The following is a 12,465-nucleotide window of genomic DNA, read 5'->3' as shown; positions in this document are numbered from 1 at the left end:
GGGAGGGAGAAAACGGCCTCCCTAGGCTCTGGAGGCCCTCAACGGGCCTGCTTTTCACCCTCCCTGAGCCTCTGTGTGTGCCCTGCGCTTACCTGCATCCAAAACGGGCCGTGTGGGGACTCCTGGGAGGAACAGGGTGGGGTGGGTGGGGCCAGTCAGGAGTGGGAATTGGGAGTTCTCCAAACTGCACAGAATCTTAGCTAGAGGTTTTCCTGAACCCCTGGATATACAGCCAACAGCTGTGACAAGAAGGCTGGTGTTTCTCTTTCACCACAAATTATCCTCTTGTGACATCTAAAAGGCAATTGTCTTTTGAGTCATTTATGGGATTTTCAAAAGAAAAGGCAGTTTCCAGTAATGGACTTGATTCCTAAAATCCCTTCCCCCCAGTTGCTTAACATCCAAAATATATATGGTAAGTAAAAAAGAAGCAGAGACTGAAATAAAACAAGTTTAATATGAGATTTACTGTAGATACATTTAGGAACAAGGAAAATGAGTGTCTGTAATTCACTGGGTAGGAAGCAACAGAAAAAGAGCATCAAAGTATCAGCAAAAGTTCTCATTGCTGGGTGTGCTTAAATGCTGCAGGTGGGGATGTCCAATTCCTGGATTATCCTTTCAATTGTACCTGTAAAAGTGACAGAGTGAGGAAATAAGCTGAGTTTTGTGATCAGGGGGAGCTGAGACGTTCCACAGAATTTGCTTTGATCTACTGGTGCGTTTTAGAAAAATTACAATAATGATGAGAAATTATTATTCAGTTGGGTTGGCCAAAACCAATTTGGATCAATGTCTGTCCCTGCAATTACAGGATAAAATCGGTGATTTAGGAGATTGGAGTAATTTCTCTGCATGAAAAGACAGGGACAATTGTTATCAGCTCTACGGATAGTTCTTGATTAATAAAAATTGGGACTGGGATTTCTGTTGCTAAGCAATGCGGTCCTAAAGCACCAGGTCATATGGCTGCACTGCTTAATGATGCCAGTTTTTGCAGACCTGGTTGCCATCTCTAAGCATGGACTGTGTGTGTCATTAATTTAGTCATGTGACCATGACTTCTGACCAGCTTCTCTATTGACTTTACTTCATGGGAAGCTGGCAGGCAATGTTGGAATTTGAAGGCTTGCAATTGCAGCCCATTGCAATGTTCTAATTGTGTCCCAGACACCAAGCACCCAGAACTTTGAGGACCTGTCATAAGTAACACTCATTCAGTCCCACCGCAAATGTGGTCACTAAATGAATGAATGTAAACTGAGGACTACCTGCATTGGACTAAGATAAGGCAAGTCATGGGCAAACAATAGATACAAACTTAAGGTAAACTGCTCCAAACTCGATTGCAGAAAATACGACTTCAGCAACAGAGTGGTCAATGCTTGGAATGCACTACCTCAGTGGTCCCCAACCCCCGGTCCGCGGACCGGTGCCGGGCCGTGGAGTACCTGGCACCGGGCCGCGCAGCGACCGGGGGCCATGATCACTGTTCCCTCTAAGTGCGCACCTGCGCGGCCGCGCACGTCGCAAAAAAAGCCTGCGCAGCAGATTCTATCTGCCGCGCAGAGTTTTCTGTAAAGCAAACGTGGGGAAGTCCTTTGCAGGCGGCTAGAACTGGCCGCCTGCAAAGGACCTCCCCAGACTTGTTTTGATGAGCCGCCAGTCCTCTTGCTTCTTCTCCTTCACCGGCAAAGCTCCCGCTGGCGCCCTGCCCATGGCAGTGGCAGTGCCTCTCTCTCCACGCGGAGCACCTGAGCTGGCCCCCGCGTTATCCCTCCCCCTTCCTCCTCTGCCGTGCTTTTGAGGCCGCGGGAGCTAGTAGGAAAGCGGCAGAGGTGGAGGCAGGGATAACCCAGAACCCAGCTGAGATGCTCCGAGAGGAGGGGGAGGCACCACCGCTGCTGCCATGGGCGGAGCCGCCAGCGGAAGCTTTGCCGGTGAAGGAGAAGAAGCAAGAGGACTGGCGGCTTTGAAATGCAACCCCCTGGTCCCGCCGGCCGCGGATTTGATTCGGCATAAGTGGGGGCCGAACGCATGCTGAGCCGACTTTGCGCCGTGAGGCAGAGTAATTCAACCCCCCCAAAGAACGTGTGTGTGTGTGAGAGAGAGAGAGAGAGAGAGAATTGGATCAAAATTGGTGGCCAAAGGAATGGAGGGAGGGAAGGAAGGAAGGAAGGGAGAGAGGGAGGAAGGAAGCCCTGCCCCCTGTGAAAAAAACTGAAGATGGAGCAGTGAATGAATAAACCATAAAAGCAACAAACAGTTAATGCGTAAGTAAGCTGAGGAGCAAGTTCTCAACTAAGGAAGCAATATAAGAAAGAAATATAAAAAGCTCAATATGCCAAAACACTTATTTTAGTCTTCATTTAATTACTTGTATTGTAGTCTGATGTAACATCTTTTTAAAGTTAACGTTAGTTAGAAAATATAGGGTACAAAACTTAAATAATAAAAAAAATGTACATTCATTTTGAAAAATAAATGCAATACTTGATTAATTTCATATCTTTATTTAAAATAGTTTTGGCATGGCATATGATTTTATTGACTCAGTTGGAAATGAGGTGGATGTTGTATCTGATTCTGAGGTATATATATTCTTAAGTAACATAACATATAGCATATTGGCTCCAGGGAAGTTTAATCAAAACAATCTGATATATAAACAATCAATGTGTCGTCGCGAACAACGCCCCCCACCCCTGTGCGCGCTCAGCGGGCCACGGTAAAATTATCAAAGGCTGACTGGTCCGCGGCGATAAAAAGGTTGGGGACCACTGCACTACCTGACTCTGTTGTTACATCCTCAAATCCCCAAAACTTTAACCTTAGACTGTCTACTGTTAACCTCACTCCAGTCCTAAGAGTATAAGGGAGCATGCATAAGCGCACCAATGTGCCTACCGTCCCTGTCCTACTGTCCCTATTTATTCATACCCATTTCCTGTGTTCATGTCCATGTTTCTACTTATACCTGTTATCTCATACATGCTTGACTAACTAACTAACTAACTAGCCAGCCAGCCAGCCAGCCAGCCAGCCAGCCAGCCAGCCAACCAACCAACCAAATAAATAAATAAAGTCAGAAACTAAGAAAAAGACACTCTGCAGACATAATCTCCCTTTATTAGAACAGCTATAATAGTAGAATCTTGTAATCATTTTTGCCTCATTTATAGTATCTTCATGAGAATTGGGATGGGGTGGTGGTGAAGCTGTCTAAAGCATTTTTGGCCTTGGCTCACATTTTTATTTGTCCAATTGTTAATAGCAGTTCTTCCTTCTTTCCTTCAAGGCTGAAATGTTTAGCTTTTTACCTGCCTTCATTCCCAGGTAAGGGAAATGATATTAGAAGACAAATCATGCATAGTACAGGCAGGTAATCCTCGACTCACAACTGTAATGGAGCTTGCCCATTATGGTCTCAAGTCATGACAGTCGTTAAGTGAGATGGCCATGTGATTGCCTTGCTTACTTACCTCACCCCTGCTCTCCCTGATGGCAGTTGTTAATTGGATCGTGGGGTGGCTTACAGGTGGGGGAAGTGCTGGGTGGACTAGGACAAGTCTGCAGGGACCTGGTGAGGAGGGGGAAAGTAGGCCCAAAGCCTGCGGGGACAGGGTTGGGCAGGATGGGACAAGAGTTAGGTAGGGGAGGCTGCTGCAGTGCCTCTGCAGTTGGTCATAAGGGCAAATGACCATGACTGAATGGTTGCTAAGCAACCAGCCATTAGTTGAGGACTACCCATATGGAAAGTGTTGTTTCTAAAGGCACTTTTGAAAGAGCCAGAAAGATGCATACATTTCTTGTATTTATTCTGATCAGTGGTGGGCTATGACCAGTACGCCTCAGTTGGGGCGTACCAGTGCCTGCCGGGAGCACCAAGTACCCTTCCAGTATGGTGCTCTGGAGGACCCACCCGCCCGCGCTCCTTACTGGTATTTGAGGTTTTTGGGGCTTCTGCTCCAGCACACGGAGCCTACGGCGCCTGCACGACGCTCTGCCGAGTAGCTGGAGTGTCACAGAGGCGTCGCAGAGCATCACAGGCAGTAAGTACACAAGCGCGCATTCATGTAGTGGATACTCGGTCCCGTTGCACCGTACTGGTTGCAACAGGATCCGGAACCCACCACTGATTCTCATCCACCCAAGGAGGTGAAGGTGGTTGCAAAAGACAGAGAAACATGAACCGAAGCCTAAAGATGCAATAACATATTTTACATACTGTATAGCCTCACCTCAGCCAGAAAGAGCCAGGAGGATAGCCTAAGAAGATGGGTTTTTCTTTAATGAACCGCTTTGTAGAGCTGTAAAAAGAATGAGGCAAAGGCTATGAGAGCAGCAAAAATGTTGTGATCTTAAGCAGGTTTACTCTGAAGTAAGTCACACTGCATTCAGAGGAACTTAATTCCAGGTGGAAGTTCAGAGAATTGCCTGCTCTGAATAGCCAAAATAGAAAGCTGATTCATGGTTATACACACTGCCCTCAAAAGGATACTCAGGATATTATGTCTTGAAGAGCTGTCAGGAGGTCAGTATTCATTTTTGAGGCTGGCTTCCTTAACAGAAAAGTTTATCTAGACAAGCATCTATTAAAAAATAAATATATCTTTTAGATGTAGATCTTTTATTTATTCCGCCATTTGCAGAATAAGCTATGGATTGTCATCCTTGCAAAGCAGACCAGAGAGGAAGCATGGCCAGGTGAGCTAATCCTACACTATTGTAATATGTTAATTAATAATAATTAATATTATTGTCCAAAAGGTGCTTTTTCAAGAGGCAACTGGACTTTCTGATTTTTCTTTGAAGATGTTTTGCCTCTTCAGCTCTTGCTAATATTATATTAACAGAATCTTGCAAGTCTGAAAGTATATTTCTCCCCCACCCCAATCTCCTTTATTGCTAAAGATACTTGGGAGAGTTTCTTCTGAGCTTCTTGTTCTTTCCACAGTCTTTTTGCAGGGTCTTTATATCTGACCTTTTCCTAAAGTAAAGATTCCTTCGCACATATGTGCTAGTCGTTCCCAAATCTAGGGGGTGGTGCTCATCTCCGTTTCCAAGCTGAAGAGCCAGCACTGTCTGTAGATATCTCCATGGTCATGTGGCTGGCATGATTAAATCCCAAAGGTACATGGAACGCTGTTACCTTCCCACCAAAGGTGGTTCCTATTTTTACTACTTGCACTTTTACATGCTTTTGAACTGCTAGGTTGGCAGAAGCTGGGACAAGTAGCAGGAGCTCGCTCCATTACACGGTGCTAGGGACTCGAACCGCCAAACTGCCGAACTTTCTGATCATCAAGCTCAGCATCTTAGCCACTGAGCCACCATGTCCCTCTAATCTTTTCATAGCCAGTGTATTTTTGCTCTGTGTCTTAAAGTCATTCCCACATACCTTTACACATGGGGGGATATCTTGTTAAGATAGATTTGTATATATAAGCCCATACCAGAGGTGGGTTGCTGCTGGTTTGGCCTGGATCAGCCAAACTGGTAGTAGCGGTGGTGGAAGGCTCCGCCCACCCACCCGGATGCTTTGCGCATGCACAGAAGCATCGTACATGCACGGGAGCAACGTGCATGCACAGGAGTGCACCCGAACCAGTAGTAAAGAAATTGGCAACCCACCTCTGGTCCATACACATTATACCCACCTATGTCCTCCTTTTTGGCTATGCATTTCTGTCTTGTTTGGGTTTTTCCTGAGGTATTATGGTTAATCAAATCAATTCTGGAAAACTGGAGACTAGTCTGTGAGGTTTTAATAAATCAGCCTTTGATTAAAGTTTCTTAATTCTGAAGACCTTGTGATGTGCTTGACTGTGGCTCCCATTATTTTACAGAATCAGGAAGACTTGGCAGGTATGATGTAGTTTGTAGACTGACATGCTGCATACACAGATAAAAGTAATATGAGCAAGTGGAGAAAAGAAGAGAAGGGAATTAGATTGTACTGAAGAGTGTCAGTGTAGATTCATGAACTGGAATAGGGCTTAATAACAAGGTCAGCCAATGAAGAGACGTGGCAACTGGGTCAGCCAATGAGGGCTGTTTGGAAACTGAAACAGTATTTTCTGGAGACAACTAGGAGCTTGGGCATGGCTTAGCTCTGTAGCTCTGAGTCTGTGCTGAGCTCTAAACTAGTCTGCTGCTCTGAGCTGGAACTGAAACAGTTCTCTGCCTGTGTTTGCTTGTATTTACTACCTTGTTGGAAACCTGCTTTTGGTATTGTATATTTACTTATGTGTTATTATGTATATAAAGAGAAGTTGAATCCTGCTGAATCAGTTACTTGTGTGTGCTTTTTGGATGTGATTGCTGCTGCAAACTCTGATAGAGATTAACCTGCATCTACAAGTGCAATCTAACAGATATCTAACTTAATACACATAAGGATCCCAATGAACCAATTGCAGTGAGGAAAAACTTTCTCATTTTGCTATTAAACAACAAGCAGTTAGAACTCACTTATAATTTTATCACAAGCCATCCATTGACTCGTCATTAGAATTGATCCAGTGGTGGGTTCTGGTACGGTTGGAACAGGCCCGGCATTGTCCACATGGACGCACGCAGCATGCGTGCATGTGTCTTACCGCTTCTGCGAGCCTCCATGATGCCCCAGCTGCTTAGTGGAGCATTGCACAGGTGCTGTACGCTCTTGCACGGAAGCACCAAAGATTTAAAAGACCAGTAAGGAACATGGGCAGGCGGGTGGCCCTCCGGAGCACCATACCAGAACGGTATTCGGTGCTCTGGGCAGGCTCCGGTATGCCTGGACTGGGGCATACCACCTGCAACCCACCACTGAATTGATCACTATCTGCAGTGTTCAATCATCACCTGCTTAAATGTAAAAGATGATTTTCAAAAATTATTTTGCTTTGGACTCTATAATCTTCCTTCTTAGACATATTAATTCTTATTCTGAAATGCACAGCTATTTAAAGGACATCCCTCACCATCTTTTTAAATCACCCAACTTAACTCTGTTGAATGTATTTTGAATCACTTCTGACAACAAAAAGTATTCTAGTCATTGATGAAACTGAATTCTTATTAAAACTCAGAAAATGGTTTCCCATGAAGGCCAGCGGTTTTGTTCAAGCTGCAGCTTGATTGTCATAAATAGCTCCTTCATAGAGTCATTAAATATAGTTACTTTTATTTTTTTTAATGTAATTTTTGAATGGCTATTCATTTAATTGCATATATTTTTTTAACATTTGCTTCTTCATTTACTGTTTTAATTGCTCACCTGATAACTGAAGATTGTGTTATACCCTATGAGTTGGAATAATAGGTTAAATAACTACTATTATGGAAAATGGATATTTTTCTTAGGTGAAAAAAATTCAATTTGGGCACAAAAAATCAGGACCATGTGTTAAGGTCCAGTTAAACTGATTTATTACTTGCACCAGTGGTGGGATTCAAAAATTCTTATTACCAGTTCTGTGGGCGTGTCTTGGTGGGTGTGTCTTGGTGGGCGTCGCAGGGGAAGGATACTGTTAAATCTCCATTCCCTCCCCACTCCAGGGGAAGGATACTGCAAAATCCCAATTTCCTCCCGATCAGCTGGGACTCAGGAGGCAGAGAATAGATGGGGGCAGGGCCAGTCAGAGGTGGAATTTACCGGTTCTCCGAACTACTCAAAATTTCTGCTACTGGTTCTCCAGAACTGGTCAGAACCTGCTGAATACCACCTCTGACTTGCGCCTATATTCAAGAATTTAGTCAACTAATATTCCACACTAATTTGGTCCTGGATAAGAGTTAACAGAATTCAAGAGGGGTTGCTTAGACATGGAATGTAAGGACTGTAGGGCAGTGAGGGCTAACCTTTTGGTTGTTGGGTGCCAAAAATGCAAGTGTGCGCATGCGATGGCATGCACATGTGCTGGCACCCATAATGCAAAGCACACGCTCCCACATGCACACGCATGCACAACCCTCCATGCTCTGCCCCCATACACCTCCAAGCTGAGCTTGGTATTTCCTCCAGGAGGCTGGGGAGGCCGTTTTTGCCCTTCCCAGGTTTCGGAGGCTTTCCTGAGGCCTAGGAAGGGCAAAAACAGCCTCCCCTGGCCCTCCAGAAGGCCGAAAATCAGTTGGCCGGCGCATGCATGCACACTGGAGCTGATGGCTCGCGTGCCGGCAGATATGGCCATAGGTTCACCATCATGGCTCTAGGCTAATTATTCTCTTGACTCGATCTTCAGGCTCTGCCTGTTCTTCTACAGTTCACCATCTTCTACCTGTAACGTTTGGCATTGATGAGCCAATGCACGAAATCTCTGGCCTTCATGTTGTCCAAATGTTCAGAAAAATCGCTGGTAAAGGTCCCTTCAGAATGGCGTTTGATGTCGGAAGTAAAGCTGCGGGCACTTTTCATGTTGTAAGACTGCTGCCATCTGAGTGAAAGCCAAAGATAAGATAAGATAAGATAAGATAAGATAAGATAAGATAAGATAAGATAGATAGATAGACGATAGACAGATAGACAGATAGACAGATAGACAGATAGACAGATAGACAGATAGACAGATAGACAGATAGACAGATAGACAGATAGATAGAATAACTTGCCACTTTGAATATACACTAATAGCAATACAATAAAATGAAATTTTGTTGGATACAGCTCTCAAAGGGTCACTACCTCCAATATACACTACATAGAAAGGTAAATGTAAAGGTTCCCCTCGCATATATGCGCTAGCTGTTCCTGACTCTAGGGGGCGGTGCTCATCTTCGTTTCAAAGCCGAAGAGCCAGCGCTGTCCAAAGATGTCTCCATGGTCATGTGGCTGGCATGACTAGATGCTGAGGGTGCACAGAATGCTGTTACTTTCCCACCAAAGGTGGTTCCTATTTTTCTACTTGTATTTTTACATGCTTTCAAACAGCTAGGTTGATAGAAGATACACTACATAAATATGTCCAAATAAATAAATACAAAATTATGCATATACCCATATGTATTATATGACACAGAAAAACAACACACTATTCTCCCTCAAAAAAGAGTATATATAATATGTCTGCCTGCCTGCCTGCCTGCCTGCCTGCCTGTCTGTCTGTCTGTATGTATGTATGTGTATATATATATATATGCAGGTCATGGCATATTCGGGTCTTTTCCCATGTAAGATTGAGAGTATCTTGGTGATGTTTCGATGAGGTCCCACTCGCCATCTTCAGGCTGGTGCCTTCGGCTTCGTGCTTGTGCGAGCAAAGTGTGATCGGACATGGCTGAGAAATTCTGGGAGCTGCACAGATCTTGCCGAGGTTGAACATTCCTGTTCTAGCTTCAAAGCATCTGACAGTAATTTTTTGTACATCGAATAAAACCATGAAGTAATCGGATATAACTGATAATCCAGCATTGACACATATAGTTTGAAATTGTCTATGGATGTCATAGTGTCTGCCGTACTCTTGATTGTGCCCACCAAGGACATTCACGGGGTGGATATATGTGTCAAAAGGTAAAGATGGGAATTGTGTCAGCATCATCAACGCCCTGTCTCGTTTTTATGGGTGCAAAATAATGTCTTTTGAAAAAGAAAAAGAAAAAAAAAGATGAAGCATGAAGAAAAAAAAATTCTGCATGTTGGCTAGTTCTGATGCAATCTCACTAGATATCATGGCTCTGAATTCCTAGTTATTTCATTGCCCTGAATTTTCCAGTTTTAGTTCTGAATTTTGGGGTTGCATTCTCTTGGACATAAATGGTATGCAATTGGGGGATTTTTCTAGACTGGCAGTTCATTCTCAAAGTGGATATGGCAGCAATGGCCAGGAGGGTCACAACTCAGATTCATCTTTTACACTAATCGAACCTCTTCCTGAACTAGGAATGTCTCCTCAATGTTACCCAGTGGATTATTGCAATACGCTCTACATGGGGTTTCCCTTGAAGACCATCCAGAAGCTGCACTTGGTCCAGAATATGGTGATGCAGATAGTGATGGGTATGCCTCATGTAATACGTCTGTTTTTAGGATACATGGAACTCAAGAAATGTGCCTTCTCTAGCTCTATGTCTTTCCTTTGGAATAGTATCCCGCAAAAGTTTGGGTACCTCCAACCTTGCAAGCCTTTAAAAGGGCCTTTTTCACCAGGCTCTGGTTAGGTAGAGTATATGTTCCCTAAGTGGTATTGAATCCATGGATTGGTACATGCTCTTTTCCTTGCATTAAGTGTTGTTTTTAAATTATACATCACCTAGAGTTATCATTATTTGAGTGGTCTTGTAAATTATTTCAACTCCTATCCTCAAAACAAGGCTATAGAGCAGTGTACAGCAGAACAACTAGATGCAAGAACAGTTTCCCCCTGAACGACATCTATCTATCTATCTATCTATCTATCTATCTATCTATCTATCTATCTATCTATCTATCTATCTATCATCTATCTATCTATCTATCTATCTATCTATCTATCTATCTATCATCTATCTATCTATCTATCTATCTATCTATCTATCTATCATCTATCTATCTATCTATCTATCTATCTATCTATCTATTTTGTCAAGCATGTATGTATAATGGAACAGATATAAGTATAAACATGATTGTGAATACAGGAAATGGATACAAATAAGTGGGGACAGTAGGATAGGGACGGTAAGCACGTTGGTGCGCTTATGCACCAACTAAATTATTTGCTAAACAAATAATTCCCTCAACACCGTCAAACTATTCGCTAAGTCTGCATTACTATTACTATTAGTCTTCTCATTGTTCCTATCACCCATCTCCTCTTATACTTATGACTGTATGACTGTAACTTTGTTGCTTGTATCCTTACGATTTATATTGATTGTTTCCTAGTATGATTTGATTGCTATTTGTACCCTGTGACTATTACTAAGTGATGTACCTTATGATTCTTGATAAATGTATCTTTTCTTTTATGTACACTGAGAGCATATGCATCAAAGACAAATTTCTTGTGTGTCCAATCACACTTGGCCAATAAAGAATTCTATTCTATTCTATTCTATTCTATTCTATTCTATTCTATTCTATTCTATTCTATTCTATTCTATTCTATTCTACTCTACTCTACTCTACTCTACTCTACTCTACTCTACTCTATTCTAAAACTGATAAATTAAACAAACAAACACTCTAACTTAGCATTTTTAACTTAGTATTTTTAAAAATATTTGTTTCCTTCCACCAAGTTATCTGAAATTACCCTATGATCCAACCTTCTCCAAAAGGGTCATTGGTCTGTGACAAGACCAAAGCTCCCTTAGACATCATAATTCTTGATCATCTCTTTCATTTTCACATTTTCTTTCACTTCTTGTCTCATCCTATCTACTGCAGAACATCGCAGCAACATTCTCTGCCTCTGTGCTTTCCTCAGATTTTCTTTCCCCAACATTTAGTTTGGGGAAGACTGTGGTAGGAAATTGGCGAACACAATGGCTTCTGCAATTCTTCCCTCTCCCCATACAACTCCTATTAAAATCAAATATATTAAAAGTTTCTTCATACCTAGACTCATCTGTGGAATCCTTCAGGATCATTTGCCAACTAACAGGGAGTAAAGCTGCAATGACAATTCCACAGATACAAATCCACCATGTTTTCTTCATCAGATCTTCTGAAGAAAGAAGGCATGAAAAAGAATTGGACCACATTTTTAACTTTCCTAACAGTTTAGTACTGGATGCTCATAAGAAAACCCAGTTCAATCTTTTCATTACCCCAGAGATGGTGAAACTGTTCTTGCAGGCATTGCATGTATAATCCCAGTTTTGTATACTGAAGTTTTTTCAAAGCTATGTAGATGAATTCAAAATAGATAAACTAAAGCAGTTGGTCAGAAGTTGATTCATGTTTGCATTATTTAGAGGCATTGGCAAATTCCAACACTGGAAGAACAATAATAAAGTTCATCCTCCACAAAGAATGAAGATGATCAGATGATCAGATAAGATAGGAATCATTGCTCAGTGTACTCCCATCTCCCTTTTAGTCTTATTTTATTATTATTTTTTAAAAAAAATATGTGACTGTAGAAGACAGTGACCCAGATTTGATCAGATTGTCTTCTAAACACAGAGAGCTTTGAATTATGTTAACTTGTGGACAAAAACTGCCCCCCCCCCCAAGTGGTTCCATTTAATACGATTGATCACTTTGGAAAAGAGGCACCCAATCGAACAAGCTGTGTATCCGTATAACATGAGAAATGCCTTTCTCATACCACTTCCAGTATGTGAAACAGAGCATCATCCCTCAAGCTTAGTAAGACTGTTCTTCACAAATCTGCCTTTAAACAGAATTAAGCAATGCAAAGGACTTCCAGTGAAAGTGATAAATACAATGACATGTCAGAAATAGCTCATGTTTCTTACGTTTTATTCCTTTCACAGAACAGCTTATCCCATCTAAGACAACCTCAATGGACCACAAACAACATTCTTTCATTC

General features: G+C 42.4%; 1 protein-coding gene across 1 annotated transcript; it reads right to left on the bottom strand.

Annotated features, from left to right (window-relative positions):
- Positions 1–200: 200 nt before the first annotated feature.
- Positions 201–11,625, bottom strand: LOC116504456 (exendin-3-like). Its single transcript, XM_032211461.1, has 4 exons — positions 11,525–11,625; positions 8,265–8,420; positions 4,242–4,310; positions 201–294 (listed from the first exon to the last, which is right to left on the bottom strand). The coding sequence occupies exons 1-4, from the start codon at positions 11,623–11,625 to the stop codon at positions 201–203; spliced, it is 420 nt and encodes a 139-aa protein (XP_032067352.1).
- Positions 11,626–12,465: the final 840 nt, after the last annotated feature.

The sequence above is a fragment of the Thamnophis elegans genome, chromosome 2 (genome assembly GCF_009769535.1).
Source record: "Thamnophis elegans isolate rThaEle1 chromosome 2, rThaEle1.pri, whole genome shotgun sequence".
NCBI classification, from domain to species: Eukaryota; Metazoa; Chordata; class Lepidosauria; order Squamata; family Colubridae; genus Thamnophis; species Thamnophis elegans.
This window is presented reverse-complemented; position numbering and strand designations above follow the sequence as displayed.